General features: G+C 42.7%; 1 protein-coding gene across 11 annotated transcripts in view; it reads left to right on the top strand.

Moving 5' to 3' along the window:
* Positions 1-19,119, top strand: part of dmd (dystrophin) — a 309,740-nt gene that overhangs the window by 240,080 nt on the left and 50,541 nt on the right. For 4 of the 11 annotated variants that reach the window (XM_037762039.1, XM_037762037.1, XM_037762035.1 and 1 more), the window contains 10 exons: positions 679-890; positions 1,138-1,292; positions 2,308-2,497; positions 6,241-6,413; positions 6,495-6,651; positions 8,076-8,193; positions 9,357-9,625; positions 10,129-10,275; positions 15,894-15,957; positions 18,392-18,452. In XM_037762039.1, the coding sequence (XP_037617967.1) occupies positions 679-890; positions 1,138-1,292; positions 2,308-2,497; positions 6,241-6,413; positions 6,495-6,651; positions 8,076-8,193; positions 9,357-9,625; positions 10,129-10,275; positions 15,894-15,957; positions 18,392-18,452 (1,546 nt within the window). Of the gene's footprint in view, positions 1-678; positions 891-1,137; positions 1,293-2,307; positions 2,498-4,257; positions 4,398-6,240; positions 6,414-6,494; positions 6,652-8,075; positions 8,194-9,356; positions 9,626-10,128; positions 10,276-13,347; positions 13,411-15,893; positions 15,958-18,388; positions 18,453-19,119 lie in introns of those variants that run through there. The other 7 variants (XM_037762033.1, XM_037762032.1, XM_037762036.1 and 4 more) reach the window with 4 other exon arrangements.

The raw sequence follows: 19,119 nt of genomic DNA, 5'->3' as shown, positions 1-19,119 counted from the left end.
CTGGGTGACATGTTCCACACACACTGTTAGTTTTGGCAGGGCTGGCTTAAGGCATACGCCCTATAGGCGGTCGCCTAGAGCCTCACCTTCTGGGGGGCGCTAGGCACCCTCTTAAAAAAAACAAGTTGAAAAAAATGTTCTGCATTGAGACACAAATGTACAAATTTATAAATGAAGCAAGAAAGAAATACACTTTTCACTGCTGTAACTCCTGTTGTAGTGAAACTGACTGAACATTAACAATATCAGGGACCCAAAAGGGCGAGAACCGGCCCTAAGTTTTGGTCTTGTCATTGGATTTGTTGACCAAAAATATAGAATTAGACATTTGTCTTATCCTTTAAAATAGGTATTGCATGAGCTCAAACATGCAATTTTCTTTTCGTTTCTACTTTCTTTTTTTACCTGAGTAAAACCTCCGTGTACCAGCAAAAGAAGGGCTACAATCCTCAATTAATATCCCCCATAGTCCAATTATGATTGGGCGTTTTATACTTGTTATTCACCGTTGGTATAGGTAGGTATACATTTCAGTACATAAGACTGTGTAGAATAAAATACATATCAACATTTGGCACTCTTCAGTGGCAGTAAACAAACAAAACACAACAGCAAAGCAGTATTTTGCACATTATCGTTATAATTATAAAAATGTTTTCTTTCTTTCTGTCATTGTAGTCGACAGGCTTCAGACTCACTGGGAAGACTCTCAGACCAAACTCTCCGACAGGACGAAGCAGCTCCACAACATGCTGCAGGACTCCACCGACTGGCTGGACGCCAAGAAGGGAGTGGATCATGTCATCAAGCGGGCCAGTGAGAGGTTGGAGTCCTGGCAGGAGATCACGTACACGGTGGAAGACGTGAAGAGACAAAACGCTGAACTGAAGGTTGGGCCAGTCACTGACTGTGTGAAGGATTCAAAAATGTTTCTCTGAGATTTCTGTCTAAATTAGCATAACAATTAGTCATAATTTACATGCACACACTGTTTTTCCACCTTGCATGTGAGATTTATAAACAGATGGCTCAAAATTACGCACTGAGGATGAGTCAAAAGACATTTAGATGGTGAGAGTGAATCATCACATTTTAAAATCTCTTTTCTCTCTCCTTTCTTTCTTCACTATTCCTCAGCTCTTCTTGAAGGAGTTGCAGCAGTGGCAGGGTCCGGTGGATGAAACCAACGCGCTGGCTGACAAGCTGCTGACACTGTACGCCAATGACGACACGCACAAGGTCACCCATGTCAACGACAACATGGTGGCCACCTGGACGCACATCAACAGACGGTAACGACACGGGCTAACTGTATATAAACGCCGTTCTACAACTTGTTTGAACATAAGAGAGAAAGACTCAAAGAAGCAATTGATATTCCTAAAGGAATAAGAAAGGAGACGTTTGATTCTGTTGATCATTCCTTGCCATTATAGGGGTGTCTTAATGTACTTAATGGAGTACCCCAAAGATCTGTGCTCAGCTCACTTTGATTTTCCCTTTACTGAAACAATTAAACTGCGAATGAACTTCTATTCATTGTTATGCAGATGATGTAATTTTGTATTTTTGTGGAGGGAATTTATAACTGTCTGTCTTTGATATTTTCTGTCAGTCTGAACTTTAAAAATGGCGTTTGATTTCAAGAAAATCTTTAGGATTATAACTCTTAGCAACATATTAAAAATCCTTGTGAAGAAACTGAAACTAAAGGTTTTTATTCGGGCTGTGAAAGTCAATTCGAATGCAATTTTTAGGTTGCAGCGGGCTCAGTTTTAAAGCTAGAGTGAAGATCCTGGTATCATATGAAACTAAAAAACTTAAAGAATCTATTGGTACCAACCATGTCATACTAGCTTGTCGTGAAAGAGGCCAAATAACGCTCCAAACTAAATTTTGGTGAGGAAAAACTGGCATGGCCATTTTCAAAGGGGTCCCTTGACCTCTGCCCTCAAGATATGTGAATGAAAATGGGCTCTATGGGTACCCACGAGTCTCCCTTTAGCATATTTGTCCACTCCCATGTTGATAAGAGTATTAAATACTCTCCCTTTAAGGTACATTTTGAACAGATTAAAAATGTGCGATTAATCGTGATTAACTATGGACAATCATGCAATTAATCACGATTAAATATTTTAATCTATTGACAGCCCTAAAATAACAAAAAAATGTTTTTGGAATCAAACTGAACCTGTAAATAAAAAAAAAAAATGCTTAAAATAGAAAAAAAAAAATAATAATTCAAGCCAGCATTGACAAGTTTACCTTGGTAACATGTATCTTGTCATGTGTGTGTCTCTCCAGTGTGTTGGACAGAGAGGCGGCTCTGGAGGCAGCTCTGAAGCTGCTGCAGCAGTCCTACCTCGACCTGGACAAGTTCCTCAACTGGCTGACGGAGGCTGAGACGACCTGCAACGTTTTAATAGACGCCACCAACAAGGAGAGAATGCAGGAGCAGCCGGAGGCAGCCCGCAACCTGCTGGCCCAGTGGAAGGTAGGACACACTGTTATACTGTTCCTGTTCCCCAGACTGCACTCAGCTCCACTGGGGGATTTTCAGGTCAAGATGGAACTGAAGGACGTGACGTAACATTTATTTTCATTGCAGCTCGGAATTTTTGTCAGAATGTTTCCAGTGTAAGACATAATCAACACATACTGCATATAGACTGAATTCAATGCATACAGCAGCTGCAATGTTGCAGTTTTTCATCTAGTAGCTCACTCTGGCTGCTCCTTCTGGTACAATTTCTCCCTGTAATATTTCAAACTGTTCCACTGACCGGATAATAACGTGTTAACGCAAATTTGTTTTAACACCACTCATTTCTTTAACGCAACCGATATTTAGGAGGTTGTAGCGGGCTCAGTTTTAAAGCATGAAGATATCATATGAAATCATATGAAACTAGAAAACTTAATAAATCCATCGATACCAACCATGTCACACTAGCTTGTCGCAAAGGAGGTTAAATAACGCTCCAACTTTTGGCAAGGAAAAACTCTCATGGCCATTTTCAAAGGCGTCCCTTGACCTCTGGCCTCCAGATATGTGAATGAAAATGGGTTCTATGGGTACCCACGAGTCTCTGGAATGTACAAAATGCATGTATGGAAATAAGATCAATGGGAGTATGTTCACAAGAAGTATAAAACATTTTACCTGTACCACTAAATTGTGAGGAAAATGTCTTCTCTTCTTTGATTTTGTCTTCTTTTGATGTGAGTTCAGATATTAGTCTAGAGATACATATCAGTTTAGATATGTCTTTTTATAGCACCTCAAGTTTTTTCTTGCAAATTTATGACTTTATAAACTCAGAGTATATTATATGTGTATATTTTTCTCGTAGATTTACCACTTAGATCTCAGACGTTTCTTCTCTGAATATTCCCCTCCTCCCCCGTATCCGTAATTTATTTATTTTTTTACCTACAATGGCCCTGATACGCTGTCGTATAGTGCTGCTCACAGCAGTGATGAAGATATTGAACATGGTTATAAGGGATCTATCAGATCCATCCAGCCCGTGACCCAGAGTTTAAGACTCTCCTCCTTGACTCTCTGCCCCGGCTGGTATGACAGGAATGCTGACACGGCAGCATGGAGAGATCTCATTGGCCGGTCGGTGCCTGGCACACAAATGCGAAATCCCCCTACTGCATTGTGGGCGTTGAAGGGAAGGCTCTGTTCTGCGAGAGAACATATTTTGACCCTTCGGCCCTCACCCTGCACCCACACACACTTTTGTGGTGGAACGGCGTGTGCACGATGCACACACAACGTACATACTGTAAGGGGAAACACACATGCAGCATTTTTGGAAATGAATTTTCAAATACGCACTTCCTTTTCACACACACACACAGCTCCGTCAGTACAACAGCAGCACTGTATGAAGAGCTGAGATAGTCTTCTGTGTCCAATTATAATGGCGGACGGCAACGCGGCGTAGCATCCAGGGAGCGCGCACACACACGCGCACGTGCTACAACACTGCATGCAGATAACGTTTAATTGGAAAATTAGCACTCTCATCGTTTTATGCACTCTTTCAAGTTCTCTCTCCTCCTCTTCTCTCTTTCTCACCCCCTCTGTCGTTCACTCTGACTCACACCCCTCCAACTCTGTCTCTCTCTTTATGGGTAACTAACTCCCTCCATCCCTCTAGACTCTCCCCTCCCTCTCCTCTCCATCTCTAAATCTCTCTCTTTGTCACACACATTTAAACAGAGGGCATTTTTATGCAGTCACATTGGGAGCTAATCTTGAGGGACTAGAAGAAGCAGAAGATGACGCCTTTTCTTCTTCTTCTTCTTCTTGGCGTCTAGTTTTTGGGATTCCAGAGTAAAAGTTTTTGAGGATGCTGCGCAGGAAGGTCTACCATGTTCAGGTTGGGGTAGAAAATCAAGCGCTTTGTGATGCTGAATTAAAGCATTTTCTTTTTTGGAAGAATGTGTCATCTGTTGCAAAAAATGTTTCAAGATATAAAATCAAGCTTATTGAGTGTTAGTGAAGAAGCTTATAAAGTGTAACTGTGTGAGAATATTGCTACTCAAGATGCTTTTTAGATTGTTTTTTTTTTACTAGTGCTGTCAAAGTAAACGCGATAATAACAAGTTAATGATAATTTGTTTTAACGCCACTAATTTCATTAACACAAGTTAGGATTTATGGTTGTAGCGGGCTCACTAGAAAACTATAAAACCTAATGAATCCATTGGTACCAACCATGTCATACTCGCTTGTCAGAAGGTTAAACAATTCTCCAAACTTGCGCTACATTTTGGCGAGGAAAAACTGCCATGGCCATTTTCAAAGGGGTCCCTTGACCTCTGACCTCCAGATATGTGAATGTAAATGGGTTCTATGGGTACCCACGAGTCTCCCCTTTACAGACATGCCCACTTTATGATCACCACATGCAGTTTGGGGGTAAGTCATAGTCAAGTCAGCACACTGACACACTGACAGCTGTCGAGTTTGCCATGTTATGATTTGAGCATATTTTTTTGTGCTAAATGATGAGTGAATGAATGCCTTTATTGTCATTGCACCGCTGTACAACGAAACCTTAGATCAACTCCTCTCAGTGGTACAAAAAAGAATAAAAGCAAGATAAAAAAGATAAATAGATAGACCCAACAACTCACATATATAATAAATAAACTGGTAGAATAAACAATATTTCACAGTCAGTTTATTGCACAATTCCAGCAGGATATATTATTGCACTTAGTCGTGATAATGAATAATTACTAGTGAGAGTTGTAATGGAAATTCTTTCAGTATTCCAAGATGAGTCCTAATGAACGTTGAAATCAAGATCCCAAACAGATGAAATGTCTTTGTTGTATTTTATTCTTGCAAGAAGAGGCACTGGTTATACAGAGTCGCACTCTTCTGCAGACTTTGTGCGACTCTGTATAACCAGTGCCTCTTCTTGCAAGAATAAAATACAACAAAGACATTTCATCTGTTTGGGATCTTGATTTCAACGTTCATTAGGACTCATCTTGGAATACTGAAAGAATTTCCATTACAGAGTTCAGTTCTCTTATGGCGCATGGATAAAAAGTGTTCAGGAGTCTGGAGGTTGGGGGTTGTGATCGACCTATAGCGCTAAATGCAGTACCTGTGAGGCTTTCTGGACAATATCTGTCAGTAATAAATATACACATATATTTGCCCACTCCCATGTTGATAAGATAAATACTTGACAAATCTCCCTTTAAAGTACATTTTGAACCAATAAAACTGATTAAATATGTTAATCGTTTGACAGCCCTAGTCTTAACGTAAGCTTTATTCCCTTTTCACTTTACAAAGATTGGTTTGTCAAGTACTTTGTTCCCTTCTCAGGTCTTCTCAGGAACATGAATAGTACCAGTAATGGATTGTTTGAAAGGAAAATGTACACAGGTGGGACCGCCACTGTCGAAGTTATACCAACTGATTCCAGGCTGAATAACACATCTTGACATTTCAGCGCTACAAAAGGTTCCATCCACAATACATTAAGCCCTGCATTATGGCTCAGTCCTGGTGGTTGCTGCTCTTAGAGAGTAAATCACTCTCTCAGAACCTGATCCCATTACTGAGCACTCGAGCAGCGAAAAAAGTGAATTCCTGAAAGATGGCTGCTATTACCAAGAAAATGAAGTGTGTGCTCCAACAGAATTTACTGCTCATGCTTTTTTTTTTCCCCCACTGACTCTTACTGTGTGTGTTACCAGGACCTCCAGGCAGAGATTGACAGCCACACAGAGCTGTATCACTCCCTGGATGAGAACGGGCAGAGGATCGTGACCTCGATGGGGGACTCGGAGGACGGCGCTCTGCTCCAGAGACGCCTGGACAACATGAGCCAGCGCTGGAACGACCTGCGCAACAAGACCCTCAGCATGAGGTGAGGGGGGTTCGCTCTGGAAAACCTGAGTTTATATAAAGCACAAGAAACAAAAACAAGCCTGTGTTTGTGTCCCCAAAGGGCCCACCTGGACTCTGAGATGGCCCCGTGGAAGAGGCTCCACATGTCGCTGCAGGAGCTGCTCAACTGGCTGAGGCTGAAAAGTCAACAGCTGGAGAAAGAGCCGCCTGTAGGGGGCGACGTCCCCGCCGTGCAGACGCAGCTGGACACACACCGGGTAGGAGGAAACACACACACCATGTGGGACGGAGACAGACACGCTGCTTGTCCCTGCAGAATTTTTGTCGAAGAATGTGACATTTCTGCTGATTCCGGAGCTGAAAATAGAAAGCTTTCTGTTCCACAAGTGGATACAAGTGTTGAGTTATTAGTAACTGAACATTATCTCCACCAAAATGATTCCACCAATGTATTTTCATGCACATTTTTGCAATATTACATTAGAAAAGAAGGTTCAAAAAGGAGTTGATGCGCTTAATGGCATATGGGAAAAAATTCTGACGTAGCGAACATTTAACCCCCTGAGACCCGCGGGATCGTGAGTGACCCCAACTGTCTTTACTGTCTTTCTTTCAGTATGAAAAGAGCCAGTTTTGATACTTTCATAATAAAGCGTTTCGTGGTTTCATTGCAAAAAAGCAGCTGTTCATGTTTGAGGCAGACTTCACACCTCTCCGACTAATGTTATGCAAATCAAAGGGAGAATAAATGGAAAGCGTAGTCGCACAGGTTCAACAAAAAAAAAACATTTTATGCACCATTTTATGCAAAAAAAAAAAAAAGGCGAGATGATTGGCTCCGCTGATTTGGTCATTTCATGTGTAAAACTACAAAATGGTTTTGGTTCTTGCAGATATGCATTAAGGAAAGTGCTTTTAGTCAAAGCCTTTCATAATACATGGAGAGATGTTTTAGTGAGGGGACACTTGAATCTGACAGTGGCAGTGGTATTCCACATGAAATACATGAAAGTTGTCCAACAACAACAACCTTCTCAACATGTCTTTTATCATTATGTAAAGCGCTTGATTTCTTACATCTTGGAAGGGATATGTTGACTCCTGAGGCTGTTTTATGTGTCTCTGCAGCAGGGGCTCGGAAGCTATTTTATCTTAGGATCCAAAATTGAAATGTCCCAGGGGACCCAAGATCACAGCTGGGTTTCCACTAGGGGGTGAGGAAAGAAATCGATTCATCTGTGTATGTATCGGGGTTGTTGTGACGTCATATCCGTTTCCGTATCCGTCAACCAAAACAAACCGCAGCGAGCTGAAATGAGAAAGTGTATTATTTAACTTTTCCCCCATGGTCTAGTGTTAAAAAAGTTAGCAAAAATCGCAATAAATCATAATATCGACTCGCAATACATATCGAATCGGCCCTCAAGAATTTGGAGATAGGTGTGTCGTCCCTGGAACTACTCTTCGAGGAACTAAAAGGTTCCTTCAGCCCACTGTTGTCTGCGTTTCCACCTCGGCCTAAAGACCTGCGAAGATTAGACAAATTAGCCCGCTGACGTATGAAAAAGCGACATGACGTGTGACGAGGGCTGCTGGCGGTCACAGCGGTAAACGCACAGTGTGTCCGCCTGTTGACTCTAAATAAAGCTAGTTGTGTGTGTGTGTGTGTGTGATTTCACAGGGATTTTTCAGGAGGGACTTGAGGGCTAAAGAGCCAGTTGTGACCAAGGCTCTGGACGATGTGGGAGTCTTTCTGTCTGAGCTGCCCCGAGACACACCATCACCACCTGAGCAGAGAGGTAACACACACACACACGCACGCACGCACGCACGCACGCACGCACGCACGCACGCACGCACGCACACACACACACACACACACGCACGCACGCACGCACACACCTTTGCCATTTAAATGTAGAAACACAGGAAATAGCTGATTAATTACCAGAGCAGCGCCGTGATCCATTCCAACACATGAAGTCAAAAGGTAAAGTGAATTTAACAGACCTGTCTCCTGGCCAGACATAAAGCACTATTTCCTTTCATCCCTGACTCACACAGTGAACTTTGGACCCTAGTAACAGCCTGGTTACAACCACACACACGCACACACTTCCCTGCAGAACCGTCTACGCCATGGCAGCAGCCCGGTTACCAAGCCTCGTAGCAAACAGCTGAACTTTAACTGTGGCCCATTAAACCCATTCAACTGCCAACTCAAACACACTCGGAGAACACAGAGAGAAAGGGTGAACTCCAGCTGCTAATCACCGAGAGAAACGAGCACTTACTTCCTCTTAGAGCGTCGCTCTGCCTGTGCGATTTGACCTTCAAATCGGCAGCGGTCAGGGGACGTCTGAAAAGCTGAATTGACGCAAGTGCTTTTGAGTAGATGGCATTTTGCTTGGTTTAAATTCAGCTGGCTTTTCCTAAAAAGAGAACTAATGTGTCTACAAACAGCCTGAGTGGTTTGACATATAAGTGAGACAGTCTCTTGGTTGCTTTAAAAGAGTTAACAGGCTTTTAAACTTAAATCCACGTCTTAAATAGTTAGAACTGTGCACACTTTCAGTGGACAAAACCAGGACTTGATACAACTGCAGGAGCTCTTCTTCTTCTCAGTAATGATGTTCATGTAGCAGCAGGCTTTTTCTCCTCATTAGGACATTTCCACACAGATTGTAGGTGGAATTAAAGTTATTAATATCTATATTTATTCCCACAAGTCTGTAACAAATGAATAGATGTTTATTAGAAAGCACAGATTAATCACAAGTGGCTTCGCTGTAGAAGGATTATGTTTGGAAATGTTTTTATTTAAATGTTTTGTGCTAAATTTTCAGAGGAGTCCCTTGACCTCTGACCTCAAGATACGTGAATGAAAATGGGTTCTATTAGGGCTGCACAATGAATTGAATATTAATCGCGATCACGATACTTCTTTCCACGAACCCCTCAGATATCAGCCCGGAGGAGCGAGCCCAGAATGTGGGCCGAGTCCTACGCAAAGAAGCGGACGACGTGGTGACCAAGTGGGACCGGCTCAACGGCGACTCGGCCGACTGGCAGAGGAGGCTGGAGATGGCTCTGGATCGGCTCATGGAGCTCCAGGAGGCGGAGGACGTGCTGGACGGACAGCTGAGGCAGGCCGAGATGGTGAAGGAGGCGTGGGAACCTGTTGGTGACCTGCTGATCGACTCCCTGCCGGAGCATATCGAGAGAGTCAAGGTCAGATTGAGCGACGCTCACTTTGAATTTAACAGGACGTACCTTATTTGTTTGTAGTAAATGTACCAAGGTCTAAAAAAATTATTTCATTGCTGTTAAAATGCTCCCACAGCACCTTTTAAAGCCACATGTGACAGTCACAGATGTACATTACCTTCTCCATCTGCATGCAGCTGAAGTGGAAGACATAGAAGAGTTCGCCCGCCTTGCATCTATCAACCAGTAACGATACACCGGTAGCAATATTGCATTCATCCTACTTAAGCCTGTCAGTGTTTTCCATACATCAGCAAGCATTAAACAAGCAGAAGAAGTGGGCTTTACATGATGGATGCATCTGCTTCTCACTGTTAGAGCAGTTGAGGTGAGAAACGACTGAACCGAGGGCTACTAACAGCCTGTCTGTGTGTCCCATCTGTCCTCTCAGCACTCTAAACAATGCAGCATCACACAAAGGACCTGGGAATTCATCTTGTGTGCGTGTGTGTGTGTGTGTGTTGCAGGAGTTTCAGGATGAGATCGCTCCAATTAAGGATGACGTAATACACATGAACCAGTTGGCGTCCACTTTCGGTCCACCCGACATCCAGCTGTCGCCTAGCAACCTGGACCGCATCGAAGATCTCAACACGCGCTGGAGGCTGCTCCAGGTACACACACACACACACACACTCAATATGTACATATACTGTACATACATTCATCTGCAAGTCTCCACAACTTTGTGGCTCTGTCAAGAGAGAGAGAGAGCCAGATGTGGTGTTTAAGTCAGTGATCGTTTGACCCGTCACAGCTGTATCTCCACTTTAATTAATGAAGACAAAACCGTCTGATGCGTCCGATGTCTGAGCGATGTGTTTTTGTTTTGTCCAACTCTATCATGTTGGAATTTACAGAAAACAGATGTTCAAAGTTTGAACGATGCTGCAAACTCTACCTTTTTGCAGGCTCCAGTTGCTGTTTTAGATCAAATGACAAAATCCAGGTTCTCTTTTTGCAATTGCGCATTCTATGTATGTGTTTTTGGCTTTGGCTGAAAAAAAGACACCTCCCTCCTCCAGAGTCCTGCACAGGTCCAGTTTTGCCATCCCACACCCGCCCACACCAGCAAAGTTTAGTGCCGGAATGACCCGTTAATTTACTGGCCCAGACACACCAACCCGACATCAATGAACTAGCGGCGACAAAGGCCACCAGTTCCGTCGCCTCACATCGCCTTAGTCTCGGCCATAAAGCTGCACTCGAACACAACGCAAAGACTACTGCTGACGGCCAGTTGGGTTGCATGAAATAACTCTGCAAACCAGCAGGCGTCGGTAGTCTGTATTCATCATTCGAAAAGGGAAAACGGAAGACAGAGGACTGCGGATATACAAGCTGTTGTTATGATACGTACATGAAACAAAGCGTCCGTTTTCACACCACTCTCACTCACCGCTTAGCTTCATTCCAGACAGCCATGTCGCTGTGAAAATATCAGTTTGTTGGAACGATCAGATGAGACGAAGATGAAAAATGAGAAGAGCCTTCTGTTTTCCTCTTGACTTTACTCGTCGGCTTGCTTTCCTCACTTCCGTTTCTCTTCTTGTGCTCTGATTCGTTTAAGCACAACAGCCGATCAGAGTGATTTCTCTCACCAACAGCGTCCGCTGCCGATTCCACATGCTGAATCGTCCGTAAAACCTTCGACACCGGCAGAGTAGAGCCGACGGTGCGGGAATCACTGAAAGAACTAGGCCGACAGAGGCTCACCAATGGCCCCAAACTGTCCCGACGACGGACTGTTGGCTTTCGTGTCTCAGGGGCTTAAGACCTGCGACACCCGTGATTAAGCGCACAGGCTGCTAAACAGTCACTCCCTTATTTGCTTTATTTGTTAATGTGGTTTCAGTTGGGTTCTCCGTTCTTGAATCGCAAATCCAGCTGAGGAAAAGTCTCTTTCACTAGCTGTGATGAGTGCACTCCATGCTGGTGGCGATACATTCCGCCAGGGTCCGAAATGAACACCCCGCCAAGCGCCAAATACGGATCGATTTTCCGCTTGGCGAGTAAATCTCGGAAGGTTCTCTGCCACACTTGTGTGTTAACGTTTGTACCAATAGTCATGTAATATAAATGCTACAACTCCTCAAGACCCAAGCCAAGTTCTCGTGTCTTGTCCGCCACCTGCTGATTACCGTGAAGGAGGTTAGCCCCGAAGTTAGCGACAGCAACAGCTCAGGCTCACTAAAGGTGGGCTGACCTTTAAGGTGGACCAGCTATTCTCATTTTAATGACAATCACATTTTTTTTTACACAAAATACCGTCATTTACGTGCCCGACCCGGTGCCGGACTCTGACCCCGTGCACACCCACCACTTCAACATGTGGAGAAATCCACTGCTTGTACAGTTATTAAACTATGATAGGGCAATGGTGATTATAGAATTGTTGACAAGGATGCCTCACAACCAACATGTCAAATATAATCTTTAGCTTACACCTAAAAAAAGAATAGTGTGTGTACCTGTTAGCATATGTGAGATGTGTTACTTTGTGGGAAAAGCTACTGTGATAAGGACAAAACACACACACACACACACACACACACACACACACACACACCATGTGTCGGTGATCAGAGGCAGCACAGGGTGCGCCTCCATCAGTCTCAATAAAGCCAGTGGCTGCCGCGCTGGAAGTCAGACAGTGATTATTACCGGGGGTGACAGATAGAGCCAATCAGCTGCCAGAGAGGCCAACTAATGCACAGGAGTCCCGGTCGCCGCGGTGACACCACGGTGACGGGACCAGACGGACGGTCTCTCTGAAGTTAGCACCTGACCAGATGCTTGCACACACACACACACACACACACACACACACACACACACACACACACACACACCTTTGTCTTGTAGTGAAGGTGAGAACATCAGTGTAGTTGATGTAGACAGACAGCAGGAGAGGGAGAAAGAAAGATGCCAAAAGTAAGTAAATAAGAAGTGGTGTAGCATCCTATCAAATGCTCAAATCCAATATTTAACTTCCCTTCTCTGTATGATAGTTAGTGGCTAGTTTCGCTGTGGCACTTGCTTGTATGTTTCTGCCTTAAAAGATCTCTGGAGCTCTCTTAAAGGAATACGTGGGTATCAGTCAAAAAGAAATGTGATAAATGGCTTTTATTCTTTGCAAGTCGTAGTAAAAAGTGAAGGATTTTTACTTTCGTCTTTCACACTTAGCAGCTTGATAAATATGGCCACTTGATACAGTTGATATATCAAACGGTGAGAAGAGAATTTAAGTGTTTCATTTGGACAGAAAAAAGGATTTAACTGCCAGCTCTTTAAGTCAGTTTCCATTGCAGGTGGTTCATTGGGAGCGGGAGGTTTGCCCAGGAATGTTGGCATCACTTTTAATGGCAGGGTGATGGATAGAAATGTGTGTCTGTGTGCGTGCGTGCGTGCGTGCGTGCGTGCGTGCATCTAATGTGTGTTTAGGCTTTCATGTTTTCTGCTTTAGTTAATGTGGCTTAAATTTGAGGTGAGTGCTTGTGTTGTATGTGTGTGTCTGTGTGTGTGGTACCTGCACAATCAGGTCACTTTAGTTGGTTCACAGTGTTCTGTCATGCCTAAAAGGTCGAAGCTGATTGGTTGGCGGCGGGGACATAGTGCACTCTGAGTAATTTCGACAAATTCCTCCTCAACAACCCCGCTCCTCTCGTTTGTACGATTCTAATTAGGTTACCGTGGATACGGGGAAAAGCAACTCAGGCAGAAATGGATTGGGTGAGGTGGACTCGAAGGTAATTTCGTCGTTTTGGTTTCATGTCACATCAAAAAGCCCCTCCCACCACCACAAAAAAAAAGAACCGGTCGTCACTGTCGTCTCATCTTCATCTGTTCTTCATCTCATACCGTGAATCACACACACTCCCCTGACAATGTCTCATCAGTGGCCTTTTTTATTTGGGTTGTGGATGAAAGGTTGGATAGTTAATCAGCCAATCTGTCCATCTCGGCCCCTCAGCCTCAAGACTTCTATCAGAGAAAGTTGAGATGCCTTTAAGCTTCCGATGATTCACTTTTTTTTTTACTTCCTGGAACAAAAATCTGCCGCTAATCAGCGTCTGCCAAAGCTCGGCGTGCCGGCCGGAGCTGCATGTGTTGCCTGGGAACATTAGATCATTTCGAACATTGTGTCAGGAAGCATCAGTGATTATAGACACTCCTCCAGGGATGGTCAGGATGCAGCGAGCTGTCGAGTGTTGGTACCGGACTGAAATCATGCCTGACTCACACGTCTATTTGTGTGAATTATACATCAGAGGAATTCAAGCAGCAGGTTTTTGAGAAGTCGTATGCAGAAATTGTGTGATAAACGGCGATCGGGATACATTTGCCTGATAAATAATGAACGTAGGCTTGGTTCAGAAGTGATTTGGGACATTCTGACCTATATATGCCATCCTCTAAGGTTGTGTGAGTAAGTGGTCGTCCATTTGAGTATTGCCAAATAGCATTTATTGGATTTCATCTTCAAACTGCATGAATTATGGCTGACATTAGCTCACACCAACATTAATGACAATGCACCGATCTGACTTTTTCAGTCTCGATACCAATAGTGATACGTGGGCTTTGGGTACCGGTCCGATACCAGTGTTGAATTCATCAGCTGTAGGCCTCACTGTGTGGAAGTGACTGAGATCATTCTCAGGCTGGACTTAAATATTACTTTCCTAACTTCGTAAAAGAAAATGTGACAAATAAATACATATTTACAAATTGTTATTTATTATTAAAATAATAAATTGTACACCAGCAACTTGGTCAAAAAAATCTTCAAAATTAACAGGTATTAAATTTTAAGTGTAAACCTTTTTAATGCAGCAACAAAATTTCCTAACCCTAACCGACGAGTATAGAAGCAAAGAGACAAAACCCTTTTTTGACAACAGCCGCTGCCGCCATTTTGGACTGTAAACGCTTATTATATTTATAATATTTTATTGTTCAACCCAGGCCATTTCGGTAGAATATGACAATAGAATAGATTTAGTTTTTTTTTGTACGACACTTTTTTATGCAGACGTTTTACTGGCGCGCGGTCGTCCCTTTCAGTCCATAATGGCGGAAGCGTAGCTCTGCTGCTGGGCGCTGATGTTGCAATGAAACAAACAACTGACTTTCACTTCTTGGCGATATACGTTCTTTGACCTAACTAAGCGGTTGTGTTGCCTAAACCTAACTTCCTGTGAAAACGGAAGTATATTTTGAAAGTATACTATCCATGTAACAAGCTGTTGACACGCTGTCTCTGGTCCGTCCAAAAGTAACGCAAGAGGGGTACCCCGTGCTTTGCTCTCCGATACCAAGGGGCAGTATTTGACGAGTTGGGAGTGAGAATGTGTGACTAGCTAGTATGACATGGTTGGTACCAATGGATTCTTTAGGTTTTCTATATGATACCAGTATCTTCACTTTAGCTTTAAAACTGAGCCGCTACAACCTAAAAATCAAAAGTTCTATTCTTTATATTTTGAACTGAGAAATTATACCAAGAATGTTCAAATAAAGTTAAAACATGAGAATCATCAAATTTAAAGATATAATATTGTTATGCCGATGATGCAGTCATATTTTAAATTAAGTAGATGATACTGTAAAACCAGTGCCAACAGAATAGGTGTTTCCTTGGATGAATGACAAGCGTTTGCAGTTTAGATGGGAATCTCTGAAGCGTGCGCACCCCTCTGGGCTTCGCCCCGCCTCGCCGTGTGTACCTACAGCGCCGCGCTGATTTGGCACAATTATCTCAACTCCATCTAGATAGACAGCTCATTCCGAGCTGAAGGAGACTCACAGGAGAGACTGCATCCTCTCTAATTCCTCCATACAAATTCAATTATCTCCTCCATGCTTGTCTTTGTGTCTCCTCGCCTCTCACTCCTCCTCTCCCCTCCGTCTGCCCCGTCCATGTATTTCTATTTGCTGCTCTTTCTTTTGAGTATATCATGCGTCATGGTTCATAGTGACAAACGCAGTGTATTCCCACCATCGCATCATAAAGCAATTTATTACTTTGAGGTAAAGCACGGGGGCTGAAAGTTTTCTCGTGGCCTTAAAATGATTGATTCCTAAGATTAGATTTTTTCTTTTCCCAGGAAACAAGGCTATCTATCTATCTATCTATCTATCTCTCTATCTATCTATCTATCTATCTATCTATCTATCTATCTATCTATCTATCTATCTAAATGCATTTCTTTCCATCTTTCTCCATCAGATCTCCATCAATGAACATCTAAAGCAGCTGACAGACGCTCACAGGGACTTTGGCCTTCTGCATGGTGAGTAAAACACACACACACACACCTACCTGCATACATCAGACTGTTGACAGTCGACAAGTAACTGTGTGTGTGTGTGTGTGTTTGTGTAAGAAAGAGGTAAGACAAAATGTGTTAGACAAAATGAGGCACCCACCTGCTGGCAGCATCTGACTGAGTCAGTGGCACTCAATAAGTGATGTGTTAGTGCGAGAGAGAGAGAGAGCGAGAGAGTGTCAACAGGTCACAGAATAAGTGAAGAGAGAAAGAGTATATATTGACTCGCTCTCATCCGGCTGCTCATTGACGGCGTATCGATCTGTTTATGCAACTCGCTTGTTTTAATTTTATCTCTGAATTTCCAATATGACCCGGTGCTTAACCTAATACGACCAAGGCTGTATCACAGTGACACGTGGTGTTAAAGTCCCTCATTGAGTGTTGCACTGAAGGAAAAAGTTTGGGTCATGTTTGCTGTGATTGGCTAGCACTACTGTGCTCTGATTGGTGGATAATCTGGCGATACATCAGACCGGCACAAAGAAAACCGAAGATCTCATAGACTTCAATGCAATTTGACGTGTGTTTGGATTGTAATTCTGACAAGTTCGTACGCATGCATCTCTTGTTATACAAATGATTGTTTTATTCACATCTCGTCTAATAATTATTTTGCGATCTTGCCTGAACCTGAGCGTTCACGATACCTTAATAAATGAAGGTTGATCGCCACCATGTCTCTTCAGTCGTCGCCCATCCAACACAGAAGACGGATATTACTGATCCAGACATCTCTACATATCTGATTGAATCCCGTCAGGCTAAGAGTTTTCTGTAAATAACCAACGTGTTAATAACCAACTTTTTGATCAATAGGCTGAGATTTAGTCTGATGCTGCAATAACGTTAATGTATGACTGTATTATTGCAGCAGCCTCACACTCAAAGCTAACGTTCTAGCCATGCTAGTCACTGTCACCAGCATCATTTAGCCGTTTAGCACACTGACAGTGAATATTCACGTATCGTATGAGCCTCAAATGTTGCCTCCTATTATTATATACTATATACTATACTATCATCAACAAAAATTGGCTGGAAATGAGAAGTCTGTTTTTGTGTAGCTCTGTGTGAAATCAAGGACATATAGTTTCAAAAAATACGAAGAAATTTCGAGTGCTATGCGTCACCCTTATTACTGTAAACTATATGCCGTGTTCGAATGAAAAGTTTTAAAGCAACTCATTATGACCATTGGCTAAGCAGGGCTTGGGTGAAGGGTCTATTTGTGGTCACAGTTTGATGATATTATTACTAATAATTACAATATAGTTCAACTTTGATAGACATAACTAGGCTTATTTCCAACGCAAGTTACAGTTGGAGTTTGCTGGCTGTCAGCAATTTAATTGTCAAAGGTAAACAGCAGCTTTTTGAGTCAGCTCTTAACAGTCTTTCTTGATTACACATCTATTTTTTTAAAGAAGCAGAGATATCATTTTCTCCCAACAAACAGCAGATTAATGATGTATCAAAGTGTAAGACTATAAGCGTGCTTTTTAAGGATGTCCACCTGGAGCCACAAACTACTAGCTGCCCTCTTTCTCATCAATTCTCTTTAGTTTAATTACAGCTCATCTGCAGAGTAATTAAAAGAGCACAGATAACAAAAGATCACAACATCACTCATACGCTCGTGGCGGTTATTAAAATTGACGAACCACAGGGGAGGGAGGGCTGTAAGAAGCAAATAAGAAAAGGAAGAAACAAAAAGTGAATTGACACTTGACATATTCCGTAAGATAGTAGAAAAGTAAAATAGGATATCAAGGGACAGAACATAGATTTAAATATCGCTTGTAGGTAAAAAGTCATTTGTTCATATATAAATGTTCCATCTAACTTGATAATGGAGCTATAATAGATATAGCAGGACAAATAGATATGCTGATGGGGTTATAATAACCCGTTTTTCATATCTTACTGCTATGTTGATATACACCACGTGTGTTCTGGCAGTCGTCCCACGATGCATCGCTCTGTTTTTAACTGCAGTAAATTCCACCCGCGGGGCACATTAATGCTTATACAGCGGGTAGTTTCAGCCAAGCGATCTGATTGGTCAGAGATGCATTCCAACTGTGCTGACAATTCCCAGAAAGCACAGTCTGCTTTAATGCTTGGTGTGCCAACTCTTGTGGGCATAATAAGTGAGATAATTAGCAATATTTCTTGTTTTTCTGCTGTTTTTCATTATCATGTATATTACTTTGAAGACATTTTTTCATTACACATGATGCTTTGTGGTAACTGCTGCTTACACATATCCTGGATGGCCACGCTTTTGTTAGACCTACAGGATGTTGGTCGTGCAGTAAGATGCTTGTGGGGAACGTTTAATAGCCTGCAGACAGTTTGAACAGTGGTTGTGACCCTTGTTTCTCTGTCTCAGCAGGATCTGTAGAGAGCCCCTTCGAGCAGGGCATCTCCCCAAACAACGTGCCCTACTACATAAAGTAAGTACTGACCTCTGAGCTGTGGCCAGCACATCTCTTCACAGCTATTTATGGAACAGCTCCACTAGTCTACACACAAATTCTGACCTATTTAGTTAGCACTAGTTCTAGTGAAGTTGACAGATGCTCGACACTGGCTAATGGTATGAAAATAGCATAAACTTCTAACCTGAGTGTACTAACCTTTCAGTCGCACAGCGGTTCGTGAAATAGTCATGAAATTAAATGTATTGATTCGTGTACATAGACACAAATTTCACATATTTTTCGTGATGGTCAGCACAAAATCAATTCGTATGTAATCTACATAATTGTGAACTACGGAAGTATAAAGAGCGGCGAACGCCGTGTAGCGAGGAGGTCGGGGTGGATGGGTGGATCAAAAAACACAGACTTTCGTCCAGGAGACCCGTGGAAAACCACAAGTCAAAGTTGATCTATTTGTCACGTAATTTCCATACTTAAGTTACAGTACTTAAGGAGTTATTTCAACCCAAACCGCGATCTTTTCCAAAACCTAACTAAGTAGTTTTTGTCATGCAACTTCCGTCCTTAATTATGCCACTTCTGGAGTTATTTTAACCCAAATGTACTTCCCTACTTATCTTTTCCTAAAGCTAACTAAGTTGTTTTTGTCACATAACTTCTGTACTTAATTACGCCAGTT

This window comes from Sebastes umbrosus, chromosome 24 (genome assembly GCF_015220745.1).
Source record: "Sebastes umbrosus isolate fSebUmb1 chromosome 24, fSebUmb1.pri, whole genome shotgun sequence".
Taxonomy (NCBI): domain Eukaryota; kingdom Metazoa; phylum Chordata; class Actinopteri; order Perciformes; family Sebastidae; genus Sebastes; species Sebastes umbrosus.
The sequence above is the reverse complement of the archived record's forward strand: the minus strand, read 5'-3'. Positions and strand labels throughout refer to the sequence as shown.